General features: G+C 44.7%; 3 protein-coding genes across 7 annotated transcripts in view; all 3 read right to left on the bottom strand.

Moving 5' to 3' along the window:
* Positions 1–25,070, bottom strand: part of LOC133090991 (protocadherin gamma-C3) — a 165,033-nt gene that overhangs the window by 129,654 nt on the left and 10,309 nt on the right. Inside the window, exon 1 of one of the 5 annotated variants that reach the window (XM_061189729.1) lies at positions 17,755–20,258. The exons of 2 other annotated variants lie outside the window; for them this stretch is intronic. In XM_061189729.1, coding sequence (XP_061045712.1) covers positions 17,755–20,178 — 2,424 coding nt within the window. In that variant the 5' untranslated portion in view covers positions 20,179–20,258. Of the gene's footprint in view, positions 1–6,377; positions 8,934–10,699; positions 13,254–17,754; positions 20,259–25,070 lie in introns of those variants that run through there. 2 more of the 5 variants (XM_061189732.1, XM_061189725.1) reach the window with 2 other exon arrangements.
* LOC133089533 (protocadherin gamma-B3-like) lies at positions 297–5,760 on the bottom strand. The gene is given in 3 exon segments (XM_061187598.1): positions 297–1,531; positions 1,534–2,799; positions 5,757–5,760. Coding segments are annotated over 3 exon segments (2,505 nt in total).
* Positions 22,271–24,687, bottom strand: LOC133090026 (protocadherin gamma-B1-like). Its single transcript, XM_061188277.1, is given in 4 exon segments — positions 22,271–22,968; positions 22,971–23,018; positions 23,021–24,438; positions 24,440–24,687. Coding segments are annotated over 4 exon segments (2,391 nt in total). The 5' UTR covers positions 24,667–24,687.

The following is a 25,070-nucleotide window of genomic DNA, read 5'->3' as shown; positions in this document are numbered from 1 at the left end:
TTGTCTAGATTATATATAAATAAGGTCCTACAATGAGAATGTGAGATACTAGCATATTAAAAATGTTTCAGGACATATTATTTTAGAATTAACAGAAATTTCAAGATCATCACTAAGCGACATTCCATGAAAGAACAACTGCAACACAGATTAGTGAACAAAGAATTTCTAACAGCCTCCCCATCCCCATTCTATGTCCAGAAAAAATCAATAAAACACCAAATAAAAAAACCCCACAAAAAACAGGGCATACTTAGCCTGTATACTTTTTGACCTCTAAAATAGTGAATCGAAACCTAATTATACTTATGGGAGGAAAAGGTTTTGAAGTAACTCACCCGTTGCAAATTGACTGAATTACAAGTAATTTGGGGATTGTCATTACTGGTACTTTCAAGCCAAAAGGCTTCATTATACAGATCTTGTGGTGGAGCATTTTCAGGCTTTATATTGAGAAATTTAAACTCAGTCTTTGGAGAATGTGTGGCAGTACACAGATTGTAGGAATATGGTAAAGTCCCTTCCCCATAGTTGGGGAGAACTCCGGGTCCAGTTTTGGAGCAAAAACTAGTCTGAAAGCAACTCCAGGTGGCGGGGCTGGAGGAGCGTCGCAAACTCAGAGCAACCGCCAGAATCAGTGCCAGGAGGAAGAGCACCGAGACCAAGGCCAAGGCCACCACCAGGTAAAACCGCAGCTCAGCCTGGGGGTCAGTGGGCTCAGAGTGGTCACTGAGGTCCGGCAGCGCCTCCTGCAGGCTGTCCGCGAAAACCAGGAGCAGCGTGGCGGTGGCCGAGAGGGGCGGCTGTCCCCCATCGCGCACAGCAACCAGCAGGCGCTGGCGGGCCGCGTCCCTGTCGCCCAGGGCCCGCGCCGTGCGCACCTCGCCCGTGCGCAGCCCCACGCTGAAGAGTCCGGGCTCGCTGGCCTGCAGCACGTGGTAGGACAGCCAGGCGTTGTGTCCAGAGTCGGCGTCCACCGCCACCACCTTGGTGACCAGGTAGCCGGGCTGCGCGGCGCGCGGCACCGTGTCGAAGAGCGCCGAGCCATCGGGCCCCAGCGCCGGGTACAGCACCCTGGGCGCGTTGTCGTTGCGGTCGCCCACCAGCACGCGCAGGCTCACGTTGGCGCTGAGCGCGGGCGAGCCGTGGTCGCGGGCCTGCAGCGTCAGCTCGAAGGCGCGCAGCTGCTCGTGGTCGAAGGCGCGCTGCGCGAACACCACGCCGCTCTGCGCGCTCACGGACACGTAGGACGACAGCGCGCGCGCCTCCAGGTCGCTGGCCACGATGGAATAGGAGACGTGGCCGTTGGGCCCCAAGTCTGGGTCTGAAGCTCTAACTTGGGCGATGGAGGCGCCGGGCGGGTTGTTTTCTGCCACGTGGACCACGTAGGAGGCCTGGTGGAAAACCGGAGCATTGTCGTTGACATCAGCGACTTTCAAGGTGACACTTCTTTTAGAGGAGAGGGGCAGCTTGCCCTTGTCAGTAGCTGTGATAGTGACATTGTATTCCGGAGTCTTCTCTCGATCTAAGGCTCTGTCACCAGCTTGTATGTGTTTTTTGTATCTTGAACTATTTAAAATGGGAAATTTCCTTTTAGTTGGCATAAGATCTCCCCATTAAATCCAGAATCTAGATCATGTGTTTTGATCAAGGCAACCACAGCCCCCAGCTCACCATCTTCTTGTATATATTTAGATTCAGAATCCAGGGTTATCTCGGGAGCATTGTCATTTTCATCCAAAATATCTATTTGTAGTTTGCAATGTGCAGTGTGACGTCCACCATCCTTTGCTTCCACCCCAACTGTGTATCTCCCTCTCTCTTCAACGTCCAGTCCTCCACCAGTGGTGAGTTCCCCTGTTTTACTGTCCAGCTTGAACAGTTGTCTCACTGCCTTACCAATATTGATAAAAGCGTAGGTGATCTCAGCATTGATGCCCTCATCCAAGTCAGTGGCCATCACTCTTAGCACAGAGGAACCCAGGGGTAGGTTCTCTTGAACACTGACCCTGTACATGTCCTGGGTGAACACTGGGGGGTTATCATTTGCGTCTGCCACAACTACCCTGATCTTCGTAGTGCAGCTTCTGGCTGGCTCACCCCCATCCACAGCCGTGAGGACCAGGTGGTGGCAAGACTGCTCTTTTCTGTCCAGGGGAGCCTGCACTACCAGTTCTGGGTACCTACTGCCGTCTGGGTTCTCCTTCTGGATCAAAGAGAAATGAGGGTCAGGGTTGAGGTAGTATTGCTGCAGAGAATTGACACCTACATCTGAATCTTGTGCAGATTCCAGGGCTAAGGTGGCTCCAGTTAGGGCCAGTTCACTGATTTGCAGCTCAGTGACATTTCGGCTAAAGGTCGGTGGGTTGTCGATGACATCTTGAATCACCAAGGTTATATGAAAAAAGTTCAAAGGCTTTTCAGCGACCATTTCGAATTCCAGAACACACATCGACTTCTTGCCACAAATCTGCTCTCAGTCTATACGGTCGCTCACAAGTAAGTCTCCGTTCTCGGTGCTCACTGTGAAGAATTTCTTCTCTACACTAACCCGCAGGTTCCGTGTATGCAAATCTCGCACGCCACGCCCCAGATCCTTGGCGAGGTTCCCCACCAGCGAGGCCCTGGCCAGCTCCTCTGGAATAGTGTAGCGGACTTGCTCCAAAAGCGCCAGGCGGAACAAAGACAGCAGGAAGAGAAACAAAATTCGCCTCCGCCCAGCCTGGCGCTTCGACCCCAAGCGGTTTCCCGTCCCGCTCTCTGCGCCTTTGCCTTTCTGTTCCCGAAGAGCTGCGATCGCTAAATGATCCCAAGAATTTCTGAGCAGGAGCTACTCCTTGGACACGTCTTGGCAAGCAGATTCTCGGATAGATATTTCTGCCGCAGAAAACCTCAGAGAGTGCACAGTTCGCGCGATTCCGCGGTCCGCAGGTGATTCCTTTGCGTCAGGAGGAGCTGGATACTTTGTTCAGTACTAGCCAACAGCTGCACCCCGCGCCTCGGCTGCAGAACTGCACTAATGATTACTAAATCAGTTCCAAACACAGAGCCGGCTAGAAGACAAGTCTACTGTGTCCTCATACAGATACTCATTCGTCCCATGTTATAAGGATTTTAACATTTTAAAAATGTACTGTATCTTCGTTCTCGCTGTCATTTCTTTGAACTTGAACTTTATCCATCCAAATCAGGTGATTTTTATTCCTCAAAGCCCGAGGTATCTTGCTGAAGATGTTTATTGGCATCGTCATGCTTTTAGTTTCCATTTTCATACAGTGGCCATAATAACATCTTCCCTGCGTACCTTAGTAAAATTGAAGACCAAATAAAGTAATATGTAGAAAGTGATACAAATGAAAGTGTTGGTTGTGGCAGAAAGTGTAATATGAAAATTCTTGAAATATCAGCTTGATATGTATTGTTATTTCACTCTATTTCCTTTTCTCCCAACTTATAAAAGTCATAAATCTCACAGCTTTTAGTTTTATCCTATGCATTGCTTTCTTCTGTCTTTATCATCTTCTCCCCAAAATAACTGATAGATAGCAGGAGATTGGTCATCCTTATGAAACAGAAGTATGGTAAAGAAGCAAGAAACTCTCTTTTCCTTAAATCGTAGTCATTTAATTAAAAATAGACACTTTTCCGTGTCTATTTTTAATTAAGTGACTATGATTCAAAACTCTTCCACTAATTTTATTTGTCCACACTACATTACCATTGTCTTTAATTGTACTGTTTCTTCTCAAGTAGCTTAGCAATGGTGAGTTACTTGGATTTTGGGGGTGAAGTATGAGTCCTTATAATGATATATTCCAAAGAAAGTAATCTATGTTGTCCACTTTTCCTTGGTCTCCGGGTTACTATCTGATCATCTCAACTCTTTGTTATTGACACTCTTCCCTTAGCAATAAGCACTTCAGTTTCCATGCTTCTGATAGGTGTCTTAGGGTATTAATTCCATTTCCAAACTAGAAATCTTCATTCAGAAATTTTTTTTCAAACTACATAGTATATTGTCAGTCTAAAACTTGGAAGATGTATAACGATGTAGAACTCATTTTATAGTGGAAAAGCACATTTATCCAGGATTCTAGACAGAAACTCATTGGCATCTCTATACAAACATAAAAAACACTACTGACTCAAGACTGCTCCAAAATATGACTGAGCATGTGCCTTTCTTTTTTTTTTTTTAACAGTGTGAACACTTCAATTAATACAGGAAAGTTATCTTTTCAGAACACATATGAAGCTAAAGATTCAAATATTTAAGAGTATACTATATATAGTATATACACTCATGGTGTGTAGATCAAGCATTTTATTATGTAAAGTCTATTGAAGTTTATAGAGATATAAAAGGTATTTTTTTCCCATTGCATGAAAAAGTTAACCCAGGACACATACCCAAATCTATACAGTAATCTTTTCTTTAAAAAATAATGGAAAAGTGAGTTTTCATGTAGGAGTGAATGATATCAGTATTCAGTATTTATCATACAGATTCTCTTGTTACTCTTTGGATGAATTCACTATTCAGTGAGTCTGCACATTGTACCCTGAGATCAGAATTGCCCATATATAAATATAATTAGATTCCCTTCAAATAAATGTTTAAAAAATAAAAATCAAGTGGTCCTAGGTTCCCAAATGTATGGTACCCTTTCATGTGGTTGAGTAATGTAACCTACTATTCCATTAATAATATTTTATTGCCATTTTCCCCATTTATTCATACTTTGCAGCTAATGTTCAAGTTGTTGAAAGTACAAAATTTTAAAGATTGAAAAATCTTTTTAAAATAAGGATCTGAAAATCATCTTCAGCAAATCATACGCAAAAATGAATAGCGTACATAGTTCTTCCATTACACAAGACATATTCGTGAAATTTGAGACACATAGACCAGCATTTCATAAGAAAAATCTCATAGTTTAAGATGAGCACGTCCCTGAGAAATAGTTTTTTAAATTTCCAAACCATTTTAAAGTTGTGTCAGTGAAAATTTAATTAACTATCAAGTTAAGAAGAAAAAAAGGGAATTTTATTCGAGCTGAACTGAGGATTATAACCCAGGAAGCAGCTTCTCAGAAAGCTCTGAGAACTGCTCCGCCTGTTAGAAGTTGAAGGCACAGTCATATACATTTTTGAGACAAAGGATCGTTTATCAAAATGATATACTGATATTCTGCGTAAAGTTCACCAAGGATACATAGTCCAGGTAAGTATGTACAAAGTGAGCAGAAAGTCACCGTGACCCTCTACAGAGCTGGGAAAGAACACTATCCTTTTAAGAAGTTACAGTGCTAGCATCAGGAGAAAGAAAAAATATTGAAAGAAAAAACACAGTCAAGCAGGCATTCGCATCTCTGAGGAGCTCTGGTTAATGTGTAATACAGATGTACACTGCACATTAGGGAGGGAGGAGGCCCAAACAAACACAGAGAATTTTATCCTTAGTTTTTCTTGTCCTGCCTTACTTTATTTCATCAGTTGAATTGATTTTCCAAATACAAATCTTAAACTCTTCTAATAAAGCAGAATTGTAGCTGCACTTGCAGAAATGCAAACATTCAGGTCGATATTGATTCGGAAAAGTGGAGGGGTTATGTGTAACCAGAAGATGCCAGGTGTATGGTATATATGTAGTTAATGAACTGGTATCTAATTATTTGGAGATTTTAAACTGCATCATAGAATTTATTCTAAAGCATAATTCAAAGGATCCTTTGATTTCTTCTCTAAACAATTACGCATGTCCAATTATTACATGGGTTAATCCAAACTTTCCAGATTTCAGAATGCCACAGACATTATCATCACTATTAATTTAATCTGTCTTTCTGATATTGATCACGCATAAGTTTTCTATATTATTCCACTGATTTATGCAAATTATTAGTACCCTTACAAAAACAGCAGGTACTAAAACACCAATACTGCACAATACTTTTTCCAAAACATATGTGCTATTGGTGTTTAGGCAAATATTCAAAAGAGAACATTACATCTAACAATTTGGATGTTCTAATCAAACAACTCTTCTATTAACAAACAGTTCTGGTATAAGAAAGCCTTAGGATAAAGTGATTATGTATAACCACTTTCTTTTAAAATACTTGTTTCACTTAAACCTATGGATATCAGCTATAGTTTCTAAAATATCCACATATTATAGAAAAAAGACATTAAAACCAAAATATAATTTGAAAACAAATGGAGAAAGCATCAATTATCAAATCAAGTTAATCTGTAAATAAAGCAAATAATGATTCACTATTTACGTACTTAACCGATTTTGAATGGGGCAGAAAAATGATGGAAACAAATGAAGGAAATGCTCCAAGCATAGGTACAGAAAAAAGAAAACTCACCCGAACAACTCCTAGCTCTGTTTCCTTTGCGGTTATCTTCTCAGATATCAGCAGAGGCTCGCTTTTCTCACAGCTCTCCTGGCTGATGAGCGTGTCCGCGTAGTTGGGCTGCGGGAAGATCACGTGACTCCTCCGCGAGTCCGCGGTGAGCGAGACCTCCTGCGAATACGTCTGCAGGAAAGCCCGCACCCCGTCCACGCCCACAAAGTGAGAAGCGGGTGCGCTAGCCAACCCGCTGAGGGAAGCCTGCAGCACGCGCGACCTGTGCCAGCGCCGCAGTCTGAGCGCCAGCAGCGCGATGACAAATGCGAGGAAGACGCAGGAGACCGCAGCCACCGCCACCACTAGGTACAGCGTGAGGCTCGAGTCGTCAGGGTCGGCGGAGGGTTTGAGGCTGCCCAAGTCCGCCAGCACATCTGGGATGCTATCAGCCACAGCCACCGTGAGCGTGACGGTGGCCGAGAGAGGGGGCTGGCCGTGGTCCTGGACCGCCACCACCAGGCTCTGCTTGAGTGAGTCTCTGTCCAGCAGGGCCCGCGCTGTGCGCACCTCGCCCGTGTGCAGCCCCACCGCAAAGAGTCCTGGATCGCTGGCCTTGCGTAGGCGGTAGGACAGCCAGGCGTTCTGGCCTGAGTCTCTGTCCACAGCCACCACCTTGGTCACCAGGTATCCGGGCTCTGCAGAGCGGGGTGCCAGCTCCACACCGGTGGAACCGTCAGTGGGGAGGGCGGGGTACAGAATTTCGGGTGCGTTGTCGTTCTGGTCCAGGATGAACAGGCTCAGTGACACGTTGCTGCTGAGTGGAGGGTCTCCACTGTCACTGGCCATCACCCACAGCTGCAGTTCTCTAACCTGCTCATAGTCGAAAGAGCACAGTGCATACAGGACTCCAGTGTCAGAGTTGATGGAGACACAGGATGATAGAGGTGTTCCCTGAAATTTGTTCTCAACCAGAGAGTAAGTGACCTGGGCATTGTTGCCGCTGTCAGGGTCATGGGCGTTCACAGAGAAGATCGAGATGCCTCTGGGGTTGTTTTCTGGAATGTAGGTGTAGTATAAGGTGTGAGGGAAAACGGGAGGGTTGTCATTGATGTCTGTCACTTTCAGGGAGATGTGGTTTTCTGTAGACAGTGGTGGATTTCCACAGTCAGTGACAGTTACTGTGATGTTGTAATCTGAGATCTCTTCTCTGTCCAGGGCTCTTGTTGTCAGTAAGTGATAGTAATTATCAACTGACTTTTCCAATTTAAAAGGCAAGTTCCTGGGAATAGAACATGCAATCTCACCATTCTCTCCAGAATCACCATCATGTACGCTAAACAGAGCAATTATCGTTCCGGGAAGACAGTCTTCAGAGACGGAACTGGCGAGAGAGGTAAGGATCACTTCAGGCACATTGTCATTCACGTCCTGAACTGTGATTAGTACCTTAGCGCTGGCAAGAAGAGCACCTCCATCCTGAGCTACCACTTCCATGTGATAGAATCTGGATTCTTCGTAATCCAGTGATTGCAGAGTTGAGATTTCACCCAAGTTGGAATCAAGTTGGAAAGTCTCTGAAATTTTGTCTTCTTCATTGCGAAAAGAGTAGGTCAATTTCCCATTTATTCCCTCATCTGGATCCGTGGCGGTTAGTGTGAGCAGCTGAGTGCCGAGAGCTATGTTCTCTGGAACACTCACTCTGTACTCGGATTGAGTGAACAGGGGCGCGTTATCGTTTGCATCGAGGACCATCACGCGGATGTGCGTGGTACCAGAAAGTATGGGGTCTCCGCCATCTAAAGCTGTGAGTAGGAGATCGTGAACAGCTACTTTCTCTCGGTCCAACGGCTGTTCCAGTACCAGCTCTGGATATTTCTGTCCATCTGTGTCGCTTTTCTCGGCCAGAGAGAAGTGCATATTGGAGCTGAGCTGGTAACTCTGGAGGGAGTTCACACCCACATCGGCATCTCGAGCAAAGGGAAGTACTAACTGCGTTCCCACAGCCGCATTTTCATTAACTTTTACTTTTACTTCCTCATCCCGGAAACGCGGGAAGTTATCATTAATATCGATTATTTCTACTTCTACCCCATACATTTTCATTTTATTCTCAACCAAGACGTTAAAACTCACCAGACACCGCGCGCTCTGAGCGCAGAGCTCCTCGCGGTCTATCCTGCCTGCGGTGACCAAGCTGCCGCTTCGCGGGTTCAGAGCAAAGAGCTGCGTCCTACCTCTGGAGACGATGCGGACTCCGCGCTCCACCAGCTCCCAGGAATCCAGCCCGAGCTCCTTGGCGATGTTACCCACGAAGGAGCCTTTATCCAGCTCCTCTGGCACCGAGTAGCGGATCTGCCCGGCCCCGGCTCCCCACAGCGTTCCCAGCAGCATGGAGAGCAGGAACAGCTCTCTGCAGCCCCAACCCCTCAGTGGATCCGCCATTGCCTTTCTCCGACCAGTTTTCTCTTAGTCCTGGTTCCAACCTGCTGTTTCCTTACTTCTCTGAAGCCAAGGGGAACACATTCCCTTGCGGAAATGGGAGAGGGGCGCGGGTGGGCGGCTTTTCCCAGAAGCTTGTCTGGTCTGCGCGTGCTTAGTGCGGAAGGAACAGAGTCTGATCGCATCAGCGGCAGCTTCTTTCCCACTTTGGTGAACAGCGACGCTCAGAGTCCTAACTAGTTACTACACCAATTCTGTTTTGATTTCCAATATGTTTAATTATATTTTATTTCTAATAATTTTCTGTATCCTTAATATATTACCACATGACTTTCCTTATATTTAAATAAGATTTAATTCTAAAATAGCAAAAGACTTCCACAACATTAATTCTGAGATTAATATAATTATTAGATTATTTTTTACTTCTTTAGAAAAGTTTAATTTACTGTGCCATTGAGTCTATGCCCTTTATTTACTTCTTACCTATATTGAGTCCATTTAATTAGGACATCAGAATTCTTTTGCAGGTTTTAAGATTTCATTTTTTAATTAGGATATATTTATGAAAACATGCCCATTTGTACATAAGAATGTCAAGAAAACAATTCTAGCTCTCAGTAGACCTTTGAAAAAAGGCCTACTGAATTATGCAAATTGCATTAGCTGTCATATGCAGAAGAAATAAAGGGACTTTTTTGTTTTTTGTTTTTTTTTTTTTTTGCTTTTTGTTACTTGTGAGGTCTTCAAGACAGTTTCAAGATTTTCACACTAAGAACATGGCAGCTACACTATATCAGACTGAGAGTTTGAGTCGGATTAACTATGCATTATTTATATTTTCCTATTACTATGTCTAAATTGGAGTTAGATGTTTAACAGTTACAGACACCTGGGGAAAATCAGTAGAGTGACTATGGCAGAAAGGGCTTTAGTTCATCACCCTTACAGAAAAAACAAGTCCACATACTTATCATTGAGCAGGCAGTGAGTGGCCTTTCTATGTTAAGACAGATATTTAATGTTATCACCTTTATATGGTAGCAGAAAAAGAAATGCCTCATGACTAAAAAAAAAAAAGTGGACATTTCAGAGAGTCCATTGAGAGAAGCAATTTTTACTTAATGACACCTTCATAGGAAAATAAAGAAAATAAAGATGTTTTACATCTATACCTAGAAAATTCAAAAAATAAAGTTTTAAGGAAACAATGTGAGAATGGGTTGCAAAATTTTTCTCAATGTACAATTTTTCACAAGAGCAATTTGTTATTGTGCCTGAGAGAGAAAGATTTCTCCCATTTATTAAACACACTCTTAATAGCAGACACTGCATACCTCAAACTTTTCACAACCTTTTGAAATAGATCCGGGATCCCAAGACACTTAGCTTGTAAAGATACGAAGAGTGCTGGTGTTCATGTCAGTCCTACCCATGCTCTGCTGTTGACAGGCCATGACATTGAGTAAAATTCTTCCTTTCTTTGGTTCCCAGTTTCCCAAACTAGTGAGATGGTTTACTTTACTCTTAAGTACTATAATTCTAAGAGGAAGTACAACTAAAATTAATAAAACTAATATAAAGACCCTGAAGGAAAAAGGAATAGCTTAAGGTCTCAACAGTAATAAACTTTCAGAGGGAAGGAATGTAAAGATGAGGAAGAAAAAGAAGTATCTTATGAAGTAAAAGCTTGTAACTATGATAAATAAATCTCACCTGTCAGATAGAAAACCTATGTCAAAGATTTGTTTAAATATGATTAAGATATTTAAGGCAGAAAACCACCTAAATTCTACCCACAAAACAATAAAATGTGAATTGAAGACTTCTACTCGGGTTAGGTGATTTGTTAAGAAACATTGAAACCGCAAGGTAAAAAAGTGAATTAAATTAAAGCTCACCTGTAAAATAGTACCTGAGGCAAATGGGACCCCAGCATCTCCATGATTACTACTTGGCACCCAAGAGGCATCTTCGCAGAGGAGATCCCGAGGGGGAGCCATTTCTGGGGTGACGCTGAGAAAATTAAATTCTGCCTTAGCTGATTGAGAGGCAACACACAGATTGTAGGAATAGGGCAATGTTCCCTCACTGTAGTTAGGGGGAACCACGGGTCCAGACTTGGAACTCAGACCAGGCTGAAAGCAGCTCCAGGCAGCGGGGCTGGAGGAGCGTCGAAGGTGTAGGGCGACCGCCAGAATCACTGCCAGGAGGAAGAGCACCGAGATCAAGGCCAAGGCCACCACCAGGTAAAACTGCAGCTCAGCCTGGGGGTCAGTGGGCTCAGAGTGGTCACTGAGGTCCGGCAGCGCCTCCTGCAGGCTGTCCGCGAAAACCAGGAGCAGCGTGGCGGTGGCCGAGAGGGGCGGCTGTCCCCCATCGCGCACAGCAACCAGCAGGCGCTGACGGGCCGCGTCCCTGTCGCCCAGGGCCCGCGCCGTGCGCACCTCGCCCGTGCGCAGCCCCACGCTGAAGAGTCCGGGCTCGCTGGCCTGCAGCACGTGGTAGGACAGCCAGGCGTTGTGTCCAGAGTCGGCGTCCACCGCCACCACCTTGGTGACCAGGTAGCCGGGCTGCGCGGCGCGCGGCACCGTGTCGAAGAGCGCCGAGCCATCGGGCCCCAGCGCCGGGTACAGCACCCTGGGCGCGTTGTCGTTGCGGTCGCCCACCAGCACGCGCAGGCTCACGTTGGCGCTGAGCGCGGGCGAGCCGTGGTCGCGGGCCTGCAGCGTCAGCTCGAAGGCGCGCAGCTGCTCGTGGTCGAAGGCGCGCTGCGCGAACACCACGCCGCTCTGCGCGCTCACGGACACGTAGGACGACAGCGCGCGCGGCTCCAGGTCGCTGGCCACGATGGAGTAGGAGACGTGGCCGTTGGGCCCCAAGTCTGGATCTGAAGCGCTAACTTGCGCGATGGAGGCGCCGGGCGGGTTGTTTTCTGCCACGTGGGCCACGTAGGAGGCCTGGTGGAAAACTGGAGCGTTGTCGTTGACATCTGCGAGGCGCAGAGTGATGCTTATACTAGAGGAGAGGGGCTGCTTGCCTCTGTCGGTGGCCATTATAGTGACGTTGTATTCTGGGATCTCCTCCCGGTCCAGGGTCCTGTCTGTCACTAGCTTGTAATAGTTCTTCGAGTAAGATTTCAATATAAACTCGGCCTTTCCCAAGATTTGGCAGTAAACGTCTCCATTTTCTCCAGAGTCTCTGTCTCTTGTTTTTATCAAGGCGATCACTGTTCCTGGTGGTGAATCCTCTGGTAGGGGAGTAAATATTGAAGTCACAATCACTTCCGGTGCACAATCATTTTCATCAAGAATTTCGACTTGGACACTGCAATGGGCTGCTAGATCTCCAGGATCTTTCGCTTCTATAGTAAGAGTGTAACTATGAGCGATTTCAAAATCAAAATAATCCTTTGTCGTGATTTCTCCTGTTCTTCTGTCTAAGTTAAAAAATTGTTCCACTTGTTCATCCACATTATGAAAGGAGTAGATGATCTCTGCGTTGATGCCCTCGTCCTGGTCGGTGGCTGTCAGTTGAAGCACTAAGAAGCCACGGGGCACGCCCTCTTGCAGGCTGACCCTGTACACATCCTGGCTGAACACTGGGGCATTATCGTTGGCATCTGTGACTTGGATTTGGATCTGGGTGGTGCCACTTTGGGGTGGGTCCCCACCGTCTACAGCTGTCAGGACCAGATGATGAAAATTCTGCTCTTCTCTGTCCAGAGAATGTTTCAGAATCAACTCAGGATATTTACGTCCATCTGGAGTCTGTTTCTCTGTGAGATCAAAGTGCTCATTTTCATTAAGGTTGTATCTTTGCAGTGAATTAGGACCAGCATCCGAATCCAGCGCCGGGTCTAGTGGAAATGTTTTACCTGGCTTAGTGGATTCTCCAATTTTTAAGTCAATCTTACTCTGTTTGAATAGCGGAGTGTTGTCATTTATATCCTGTACTATTACTGATACATGGAAAATATTTAGTGGGTTTTCAGCGACAGTATCGAAATCCAGAATGCACAGAGGCTTCTTCCCACAAATCTGCTCTCGGTCTATTCTATCACTCACAAGTAAGTCCCCGCTCTCAAGGTTTACAATGAAATATTCCTTCTCTGCGGTAACCCGCAACTTCCGGGCCGGCAAGTCCCGGACACTGAGCCCCAGATCCTTGGCGAGGTTTCCTACCACCGAATTCTTGGCCAGCTCCTCGGGAATTGAGTAGCGAATTTGGTCTGGGAGAGCCCCGCGGAACAAAGACAGCAGGAAGGGCAACAGTACCTGCCGCCACCGCGCTCGGCCGCTCGTCTCTGCGCTCGGCCTCATCCTGTCTCCCTCCGCTGCTGCTCTGCTCCTTGGTCGGGAGGAGGAATAAGCAAACTCCGCGGTAGGGTCACTTCTCCTGCTTTCGTTTCCTGTATCCAAACCTGTACTGGCCTCCCCTGTGTGGTTTGTTTGAGCAGGAAGTTACCCTTTCAGAGGTTCCCAAATGCGTCTCTGATTATCTTCTCTCCCTTCTTTTGACCTACAGCGACGCCCAGAGGTTTTCCCCAGAAACTGCACTAATGTCTTGTAAATGTTTTGCAAGGAACTATTTTTTTTTCTCTTTTTTTGTGGGGGGGGGGGATTTACAGGAGTATTTATTTGTTTTTAAATAGGCATACATTCATACAGTTCGAAATTCAAAAGGCACATATGGCATATTTTATAGGCTCTCCCTCTATGCTTTCAACAACATATTTCTCCCAGGAGAAATGAGTGCTCTGTTTTTTGTGTATCATTCCATTAGTATGTTTTGTATAGTTCAGCGGATTTTTAAAAATATTCTCCCCCGGTTTTAGACACAAAAGGAAGTATACAATATACAATGTTCTGCATCTTGCTTTTTTCACTCATTATATATATTTTTTTAATTGATGGAAATTTGCTTTTTATTTTTTGACAGTTTGCAGAGGTTTCTTTCAAATTCTCAACCATTTGTTAGTAATAAAATGTAATTTTTTGATTGTTATCAAATTTGAGGAAACTTCTACTGAGTTTCCTTGAAATCTGAGCTATAAGACTTTGGTGCATTTTATTTTATTAAATTAATTTTTATTGGAGTATAGTTGCTTTACAATGTTGTGTTAGTTTCTGCTGTACAGCAAAGTGAATCAGCTATACGTACACATATATCCCCTCTTTTTTTGATTTTCTTCTCACTTAGGTCCCCACCAAGCATTGAGTAGAGTTCCCTGTGCTGTACAGTAGGTTCTCATTAGTTACCTATTTTATACATAGTAGTGTATATATCACTCATTATGTCTTGAAGATAACATATTCTAACAGTACATAAAAAGGTTTCCCATTTTTTATTTCTTATAGCTATGTAGTAGCCCATAATATAATTGTGCAACAATTTATTTAACCAGAAATATTACTTTCTAAAAGAAACCCAGTGTCCACTCAAACAAAAATGTATTTTCCATGTGATATTAGTTATAAATTATCTACTGCCCTCCTAGGCATTTAAAAAAATATGTATCACTCTGATTCTGGAATGTATTCTTAATGCCAGCATCCAAATATGTCTGTCACAGTTTCAAGACAATTGATATTTCCAAATTATATTTTAAAGCTTCAGCATTTTAAACGATCTATCCTCAGATACGATTTGTTTCTCTATATTCATTTATTATTTTCTCTTTCCTCTCCTCATGCCAGCTAGTTGTATCATACCACATTCCTGTTTTACTCTATGTATTGCACCACAATTTCCCATGAAGACAAAGGCATTCAGAAACTCAAACTCTCCTCCTTAAGCTGAATTGAGGCATAGTCCACAAACTATCGCTACAATTTCCAGGTATCCAAAGTTCACTAATTTTTGCAGTCCTAGACATTCATGAATATTTTCCCGAAGTCAGATCATCCCAGAGCCCAACGGTGACAGAGATACCTATGAGCAATTTTTGGGACCAGGGCTGAGACATTCTTACTAAATAGCATAAATCATATCAGTTTAGGATCTAAGATTTTTAAAAGTTATGTTTTCCTTAGAAATCGAAAAGGGTCTCATAGTGGTACCATAATAGGTAATTTAGAAATTATTAAAATCACTCCTGCAACCTATTAAATATGAGTGAAATTAAATGGGCAATATTTTTGGTAATCACAGAAGTGCACCAAAGGAATCACACATAGTCACTGTTGGTGCATCTCACAAACTGCAGCAACACAATATATGAAATGTACCAATCCAGTTGAGAAGCTATCCCTGTTAAAGTTATATCTAAATGTTAAGTATATTCCCTAATATTTATAAATTGCCATTGTTTAATCATAATGGAAAATACCTATCCCAAAGGAAAGAAAAGTAAATTTCAAGCAAAGTACATTAGGGTGTAAAAAGAGGAAATTTTAAAATACTCAATCCAGACACAACAACAGCTTCATAAGGGAGAATGCTTTAATATAAATATATACAATTGCCTCCTATTTCACAATTCTAATCTATCCTTTCAGTAATGCCTAAAGGAAAATGGTTTTAAAGACGTGAGAGGCAGCAATCAGAGAAGAAAAAGAAATAAAAGGACTCCAAATCAGAAAAGAAGAAGTAAAGCTGTCACTTTTTGCAGATGACATGATACTATACATAGAGAATACTAAAAGATGCTACCAGAAAACTACTAGAGCTAATCAATGAATTTGGTAAAGTAGCAGGATACAAAGTTAATGCACAGAAATCTCTTGCATTCCTATACACTAATGATGAAAAATCTGAAAGAGAAATTAAAGAAACACTCCCATTTACCACTGCAACAAAAAGAATAAAATACCTAGGAATAAACCTACCTAAGGAGAAAAAAGACCTGTATGCAGAAAACTATAAGACGCTGATGAAAGAAATTAAAGATGATACAAATAGATGGAGAGATATACCACGTTCTTGGATTGGAAGAATCAACATTGTGAAAATGACTATACTACCCAAAGCAATCTACAGATTCAGTGCAACCCCTATCAAACTACCAATGGCATTTTTCACAGAACTAGAACAAAAAATTTCACAATTTGTATGGAAACACAAAAGACCCCGAATAGCCAAGGCAATCTTGAGAAAGAAAAACAGAGCTGGAGGAATCAGGCTCCTGGACTTCAGACTATACTACAAAGCTACAGTAATCAAGACAGTACAGTACTGGCACAAAAACAGAAATATAGATCAATGGAACAGGATAGAAAGCCCAGAGATAAACCCACGCACATATGGTCACCTTATTTTTGATAAAGGAGGCAAGAATATACAATGGAGAAAAGACAGCCTCTTCAATAAGTGGTGCTGGGAAAACTGGACAGCCACATGTAAAAGAATGAAATTAGAACACTCCCTAACACCATACACAAAAATAAACTCAAAATGGAATAAAGACCTAAATGTAAGGCCAGACACTATAAAACTCTTAGAGGAAAACATAGGCAGAACACTCTATGACATAAATCACAGCAAGATCCTTTTTGACCCACCTCCTAGAGAAATAGAAATTAAAACAAAAATAAACAAATGGGACTTAATGAATCTTAAAAGCTTTTGCACAGCAAAGGAAACCATAAACAAGATGAAAATATAACCCTCAGAATGGGAGAAAATATTTGCAAACAAAGCAACTGACAAAGGATTAATCTTCAAAATATACAAGCAGCTTATGCAGCTCAGTATCAAAAAATCAAACAACCCAATCCAAAAATGGGCAGAAAACCTAAATAGACATTTCTCCAAAGAAGATATACAGATTGCCAACAAACACATGAAAGGATGCTCAACATCACACATCATTAGAGAAATGCAAATCAAAACTACAATGAGGTATCACCTCACACCGGTCAGAATGGCCATCATCAAAAAATCTACAAACAATAAATGCTGGAAAGGGTGTGGAGAAAAGGGAGCCCTCTTGCACTGTTTGTGGGAATGTAAATTGATACAGCCACTATGGAGAACAGTGTGGAGGTTCCTTAAACAACTAAAAATAGAAATTCCATATAACCCGGCAATCCCACTACTGGGCATATAACCTGAGAAAACCATAATTCAAAAAGAGTCATGTACGACAATGTTCATTGCAGCTCTATTTACAATAGCCAGGACATGGAAGCAACCTAAGTGTCCATCGACAGATGAATGGATAAAGAAGATGTGGCACATATATACAATGGAATATTACTCAGCCATAAAAAGAAACGAAATTGAGTTATTTGTAGTGAGGTGGATGGACCTAGAGTCTGTCATACAGGGTGAAGTAAGTCAGAAAGAGAAAAATAAATATCATATGCTAACACATATATACGGACTCAAAAAAAAAAAGGTTATGAAGAACCTAGGGGCAGGACAGGAATAAAGACACAGACGTAGAGAATGGACTTGAGGACTTGGGGAGGAGGAAGGGTAAGCTGGGACGAAGTGAGAGAGTGTCATGGACTTATGTATACTACCAAATGTCAAATAGATAGCTAGTGGGAAGCAGCCGAATAGCACAGGGGGATCAGCTCAGTGCTTAGTGACCACCAAGAGGGGTGGGATAGGGAGGGTAGGAGGGAGACGCAAGGGGGAGGAGATATGGGGATATATGTATATGTATAGGTGATCCACCTTGTTATAAAGCAGAAACTAACACACCATTGTAAAGCAATTATACTCCAATAAAGATGTTTAAAAATAATAAAAAAATAAAGACATGAGAGGGTTAGAAGTATAAAATTAAGAAATTGCTGCTGACACTATAACTGAATGAAGATTACAAAGGATAAGTAATCAATAACTACTAGGTGTAGTAACTGTTATTGATCATTATTGAAGGATCATCTGCCCTTCCACTTTAAAGCACTTTAAAGAATACTAAAAAAGAAGCGTCTTTTATATGTAATTGGAGACATTTATGCAGCTCTCTGCCTACGTTTCAGTGCGGCAAGATCTGACTCACCTGTTGAAGACTGGGTTCTCCTTTTCTTTCAAGTAAATCTTGAGATATCAGGAGAGGCCCACTTTTCTCACAGCTCTCCTGACTGATGAGCGTGTCCGCGTAGTTGGGCTGCGGGAAGATCACGTGACTCCCCCGCGAGTCCGCGGTGAGCGAGACCTCGTGGGAATAGGTCTGCAGGAAAGCCCGCACCCCGTCCACGCCCACAAAGTGGGAGGCGGGCACCCTGGCCAACCTGCTGCCTGAAGCCTGGAGCAGACGCGACATGTGCCAGTGCCGCAGTCTGAGCGCCAGCAGCACGATGATAAATGCGAGGAAGACGCAGGAGACCGCGGCCACCGCCACCACTAGGTACAGCGTGAGGCCCGAGTCATCAGGGTCCGCTGAGGGCTTCAGGCTGCCTAAGTCAGTCAGGACGTCTGGGATGCTGTCAGCCACGGCCACCGTGAGCGTGACGGTGGCCGAGAGAGGGGGCTGGCCGTGGTCCTGGACCGCCACCACCAGGCTCTGCTTGAGTGAGTCTCTGTCCAGCAGGGCCCGCGCTGTGCGCACCTCGCCCGTGTGCAGCCCCACCGCGAAGAGTCCCGGCTCGCTGGCCTTGAGCAGGCGGTAGGACAGCCAGGCGTTCTGGCCCGAGTCTCTGTCCACAGCCACCACCTTGGTCACCAGGTAGCCAGGCTCTGCAGAGCGGGGTGCCAGCTCCACACCGGTGGAACCGTCGGTGGGGAGGGCGGGGTACAGAATCTCAGGTGTGTTGTCGTTCTGGTCCAGCACGAATATGCTCAGAGACACGTTGCTGCTGAGTGGAGGGTCCCCGCTGTCGCTGGCTGTCACAAGGAGCTGCAGGTCTCTAACCTGTTCATAGTCAAAGGAGCGCAGAGCATACAATACACCTGTGTCAGAGTTGATAGAGATATAGGAGGAGAGAGGCGCCCCCTGCAGCGTGTCCTCAGCCAGAGAGTAAGTGACCCTTGAGTTCTCGTTACTGTCAGGGTCATGGGCGGTCACAGAGAAGATAGAAGCTCCCCTAGGATTGTTTTCTGGAATGTAGGCCAAGTAGGAAGCTTGAGGGAAGGCAGGTGGGTTGTCATTGACGTCTGCCACGTTCAGTGAGATGTGTGTTTCTGTAGACAATGGTGGAGTTCCGTGGTCAGTGGCAGTTACAGTGATGTTATATTCTGAGGCTTCTTCCCTATCCAGAGTACTGTGTGTCAACAACCGATGATAATTTCCAAAGGTCTTTTCAAGTGTGAATGGCAGATTATCTGGAATAGAACACGTGACAAGGCCATTCTCTCCTGAATCACTGTCATGCACATTGAAAAGTGCAATTACTGTGCCTGGGGAAGAAGTTTCTTGAATAGAGCTGGTGAGAGATGTAACTGTGACTTCTGGAGCATTGTCATTTACATCCAGAATTGTCACCAGTATCTTACTTCTGGCTCGGAGACCAGGCCCATCATGGGCTTCTACATCTATATCATAGAACCCAGAGTCCTCATAATCTAGATCCCCCAATATTGTTATGTCCCCAGTCAGAGAATTCAACTGGAATAGCTGGGATATTTTATCTCTTACTTTCCGGAAAGAATATGTGACTTCTCCATTGGCTCCTTCATCTGGATCAGTGGCTTTTACTGTGAGTAGCCTGGAGCCCACTGGCACGTTCTCCCGTACACTCACATGGTACTCGGGCTGAGTGAATACTGGGGCATTGTCGTTGGTATCCACAAGTGTTACGTGAATCCTGGTAGTGCCAGAGTGAACCCGGTCGCCTCCGTCGAAGGCGGTGAGAACGAGGTGGTGAACCGCCTCTTCCTCGCGGTCCAGGGCGCGCTCCAGCACAAGCTCAGGGTACTTAATCCCATCAGCTCCGCTTTGCACATCCAGGGAGAAGTGACCATTCGAGCTGAGCTGGTAACCCTGCAGAGAGTTTATCCCTATATCCGGATCAAAAGCTTCAGGAAGAGGAAATCTTGTCCCAGGATTTTCACTTTCAGCTACTTTTATTTCCCTTTGCTCTGCCCCAAAGTTGGGCGCGTTATCATTAACATCGATTATTTCCACTTCTACTCCAAAAATCTTCACTTTGTCCTCTAGGAGAATCTCCAGGTTTACTACACACTTTGGAGATCTGTCACAGAGCTCCTCCCGGTCTATCCTGCCCGCAGTGACCAAGCTGCCGCTTCGCGGGTTCAGAGCAAAAAGCTGCGTCCTACCTCTGGAGACGATGCGGACTCCGCGCTCCGCCAGCTCCCGGGGCTCCAGCCCCAGGTCCTTGGCTATGTTGCCCACGAAGGAGCCGTTCTCCAGCTCCTCAGGCACCGAGTAGAGGATATGTTCGGCCCGGATTTCCCACAGGGCCCCCAAGAGAACGCAGATCCCGATCAGCCGGCTGCAGTCTGGGCAATAAGGAGAAGCCGCCATTACAGCCCCGCGGCGGAATAGCTTGCTCTTGGGTGTCCCCTTGGTGGAGGCCTGAGGATCCCAAGGATCTTCAGGGTCCAAGATAATGTGCTTTCACCGTTGGATGTTGGCGCTCTCGGGGGTCCAGTTCGAAGCTTTCTAAAGCCCCAGAGCTAGTGCTTTGTGATGCAGAAATCTTGTGGTTTGGATGAATTTCCTGGTTCTTTTCTTCCCCCGATTGGTGAACAGCGACACGCAGAGTCCTAACCTGTTACTGCAGTCTATTCTTGGTAAATAAAGTATCACTTGCGTACACCATTTCTTTCCCCTATTCTTTTTTCCCCAAAATGATAAAAGTCAAACACCTGCTGTTCAATTTGCAATGAAAATCCAGAAGTGATCCAAAGATTCCTGTACAATAAGACTTATAAAATAATTTATTTTTTCAGAGACAATTTTTTTTTTTTGGTAAGAATTTTTCTACCTCTTTTTAAGTTTTTGCATTATTTATTCTCATAGCCCAATTTCACTACTGTGTATTGCATAAGGGATATACTTATCCCTCCCAGGAACAATGTTATACTTGAAGACTGAAAGAATAAATGGATGAAAAGACAGGTCTGGGCTCCAGTCCCAACCTATGCAGAAACAAGTTTTCTCACATGGGTTGACTCTTTAGAATCTGGGGCAAATTTTCAATTCCCTTGTAAGAAAATATCTACTGTTCAAAGAGTTAGTCTTACCCCTGCGCAGATGGGCTTGGCAAATATGATAATAGGTTTGGGAAGGACATTTGCTCATTAATTTTATATAAGAAGATTCTAGGCCACAGGTTATATCTGTGATGATCATGTTCACAGTGAGTCCTCACTCTAGAACAGCGCCTTTCCTAGAGTATACACTGAAATAGTTTTTCAATGCTTAACGAATGAGTCATTAATGCAGCTGCAAAACCTAAAACAATGGGTAAATAACTGGTCTTAAAAGGAAATAATAAAGGTAAGAAGACAGAAAAGTTAAACTGAAGCACTGTAAAGAGGAAATGATGTTTCAGTGATCTTTTCCACATTAGGACACATCCAGAAGGTATTATCTTACTATTATATATAAGTTTACTTTAGTTTTGATTTTAGAAATAATCAGTAAAAGGAAATATTTTAGTAATTGTATATAATCATTGCATGTTTCATAGTTTTCTTATTCATGAATACTTAGAGTAATTTACTAATCTGAGAAAACTTGAAATAAAGCAGCAAGTACTCAGTTCTTTAGATTATTACTCACATAATAATTAGTTTCTAGAAATTACTCATAAATTTTGACCAGACACAGAAGTCCATTAACTATTAAGAGTTTTAAAATTCTCAGAATTTGGAGAATAGATTAAAGGTATTTTTCACAATCCTCAAAAGGCTCACAAATTGCCGGGGATTGGGAGGTAAAATAAAATATTTTGAAAAAATTTGACTCACTTCTCAGAAACCTATACTAAAAAAAGTAATATGGAAAAGGCTCTGAATACAAAAAATGTTTGTTACATTCCTTACTATACTAGTGACAAAGTAGAAAGGGTATAAAAATAAATTATTTAAGAATGGTCAAGAAAATTATTCTTGACAGATTTTGAAGTGGGAAAAAAGACCCAAAGTTAGTGATTCAAATGTAAAACCTGGCAGTCTTTGCTGCATGTGATAAGGCAAAAAAGTGCTAAGAGAATTATTGGAAGGCTATATTAAAATACACATCGCAGAAAAAAAGATAAACAACTAGAATGTATTTGATGAAGATGAACATTAACTTAGGCAGAAAGAACTGTCAATACATTTACAATCTTGAAAAAAAGGAGTATTACACATCAACTAAGTAAGGGCAGTGATATTACTAAGGGTGGTGACATCCAAGAAAAAGTTATCTTTAGCAGGATTTGTTGACCATATAGAAATGCCAAGAGTACAAATTGAGTAGTAATTAGATAACTGCCAAGACTACTGAGCAATCAAGGGACCAATCTCCACCCATCCAATATACCTCCTCTCCCACTACCACCACTAGAACAATGAACAAGGACCAAAAATAATGATGCACTATCGAGAATAAAATACAATAATAAAATTTAAGTAAGTCTGCAAAAACTCACGTGATGGGAAAAAGAGGAATCATAAGCGATTTGGGGGTCTTCATTACTGGCACATATACCCATAGAAGGATCTTCACCTAGGAGATCCGGAGGGGTAGCTGTTTCCGGGGTGACGTTGTGAAAATTAAATTTGGTCTTTGTTGAATGCGAGGCAACACACAGATTGTAGGAATAGGGCAATGTTCCCTCACTGTAGTTGGGGAGAACCACGGGTCCAGCCTTGGAACTCAGACCAGGCTGAAAGCAGCTCCAGGCAGTGGGGCTGGAGGAGCGTCGAAGGTGTAGGGCGACCGCCAGAATCACTGCCAGGAGGAAGAGCACCGAAATGAAGGCCAAAGTCACCACCAGGTAAAACTGCAGCTCAGCTTGGGGGTCAGGGGTCTCAGAGTGGTCACTGAGGTCCGGCAGCGCCTCCTGCAGGCTGTCCGCGAAAACCAGGAGCAGCGTGGCGGTGGCCGAGAGGGGCGGCTGTCCCCCATCGCGCACAGCAACCAGCAGGCGCTGGCGGGCCGCGTCCCTGTCGCCCAGGGCCCGCGCCGTGCGCACCTCGCCCGTGCGCAGCCCCACGCTGAAGAGTCCGGGCTCGCTGGCCTGCAGCACGTGGTAGGACAGCCAGGCGTTGTGTCCAGAGTCGGCGTCCACCGCCACCACCTTGGTGACCAGGTAGCCGGGCTGCGCGGCACCGTGTCGAAGAGCGCCGAGCCGTCGGGCCCCAGCGCCGGTACAGCACCCTGGGCGCGTTGTCGTTGCGGTCGCCCACCAGCACGCGCAGGCTCACGTTGGCGCTGAGCGCGGGTGAGCCGTGGTCGCGGGCCTGCAGCGTCAGCTCGAAGGCGCGCAGCTGCTCGTGGTCGAAGGCGCGCTGCGCGAACACCACGCCGCTCTGCGCGCTCACGGACACGTAGGACGACAGCGCGCGCGGCTCCAGGTCGCTGGCCACGATGGAGTAGGAGACGTGGCCGTTGGGCCCCAAGTCTGGATCTGAAGCGCTAACTTAGGCGACGGAGGCGCCCGGCGGGTTGTTTTCTGCCACGTGGGCCACGTAGGAGGCCTGGTGGAAAACTGGAGCGTTGTTGTTGACATCGCGGATGTGTAGGGTGACGCTTGTACTGGAGGAGAGGGGAGTCTTGCCCTTGTCGGTGGCTGTGATGGTGACATTGTACTCTGCCCTCTGCTCTCGGTCTAGGGCACCATCAATCACTAGCTTGTAATAATTCTTGGAGGTGGATTCTAATTTGAAGGGAACTCCTTCCTGAATATAGCATGTCACCATACCATTTTGCCCAGAATCCTGGTCTCGCACTTTAATGAGGGCTATTACGGTTCCAAGGTCTGAGCCCCCGGGAATCTGGCTAGAGAAGGACATGAATGTCTCCTCTGGAGCACTGTCATTCTCATCAACAATTCCAATCTGAACACTACAGTGAGCTTTGTGTACCCCTCCATCCTTAGCTTCTACACCCAACATATACCTACTTGTCTCTTCAAAGTCTAATGTACCATTGGTTGTGATGTCACCAGAATTTGGATAGAGAATGAAGAGGAGGCTGGTACTTGTTGGGGCACTGAGGAAGGCATAGGTGATTTCTGCATTAATGGCCTCGTCCTGGTCAGTAGCCATCACCCGCAGCACGGAGGTTCCCCGGGGCACATTTTCTTGGAGGCTAACCCTGTAAGTGTCCTGGCTGAACACCGGAGCATTATCGTTGGCATCGGGGACCTGTGTCCGGATCTGGGTAGTGCTGCTTAGAGGAGGGTCCCCACCATCCATGGCAGTCAGGATTAAGTGGCGGGAGCTCTGCTGTTCTCTGTCCAGAGATTTTTCCAGCAGTAATTCTGGGTATTTACTTCCATTGGGACTTTCCTTTGTTGACAGAGAGAAGTGCTCATTGTGGCTGATGGAATATATCATCAGTGAGTTACTTTCTACATATGCATCTTGTGCAGAATCCAGAGGGAATTTTACCCCTGGTAAGGCTGACTCGCAGATTTCCAAGTCAATGCCTTTTGCAATGAAACTTGGTGCATTGTTGTTAATATCTTGAATTGCAACACTCACATGGAAAATAGTCATTGGGTTTTCAGCGACCGTTTCAAATTCTAGTGCACACTCAGATTTCCTCACGCAAATCTTCTCTCGATCTACCGCTCACTAGCAAATCCCCATTCTCTGCACTCATCCTGAAAAACTCCTCTGCACTAATCCGCAGTTTTCGAGCTGGCAACTCCTGGACACTGAGCCTCAGATCCTTGGCCAGGTTCCCCACCCTCAAGCCCTTGGCCAGCTCCTCTGAAATCGAGTACTGGATCTCCTGGGAGAGTGCCCTCCACAACAAAGACAGCAGGAAGAGAAGCAGTACCTGACTTCTCATTGTTTCAGCTTTTCTGGAGCTGCTAAGCATTTCTTGAACTCTTTGGGAAGCTGCTCTTCAAGATGTCTCTGGGATGTTTAAAAAAATCAACGACAGCTCCCTGGACTTTCGTGATTTGAGCGTAGGACTTATTTGTTAGGCGCTTGAGGTTGCACAGGAGGTGCGTCTGCGTTCTGATGTGCACAGGACAAAGCAGGAAAACACTCTGCCCATCATTCCTGCAGAACTGAGAACCCTTATGTTCCCTTTGGACAACAGTGGCACCCGGAGGTTGTCTGAGAAAACTGAATATTGCCCAACTATTTATTCCTCAAACTGTAAGCTCTTGAACCTATATATCTTGTCTTTTTATTTGTTGGAAAGAACAAACTATTCAAATTTTCCCTTTAAATCTGATATTTTCT

This window comes from Eubalaena glacialis, chromosome 4 (assembly GCF_028564815.1).
Source record: "Eubalaena glacialis isolate mEubGla1 chromosome 4, mEubGla1.1.hap2.+ XY, whole genome shotgun sequence".
Classification (NCBI taxonomy): Eukaryota; Metazoa; Chordata; class Mammalia; order Artiodactyla; family Balaenidae; genus Eubalaena; species Eubalaena glacialis.
This window is presented reverse-complemented; position numbering and strand designations above follow the sequence as displayed.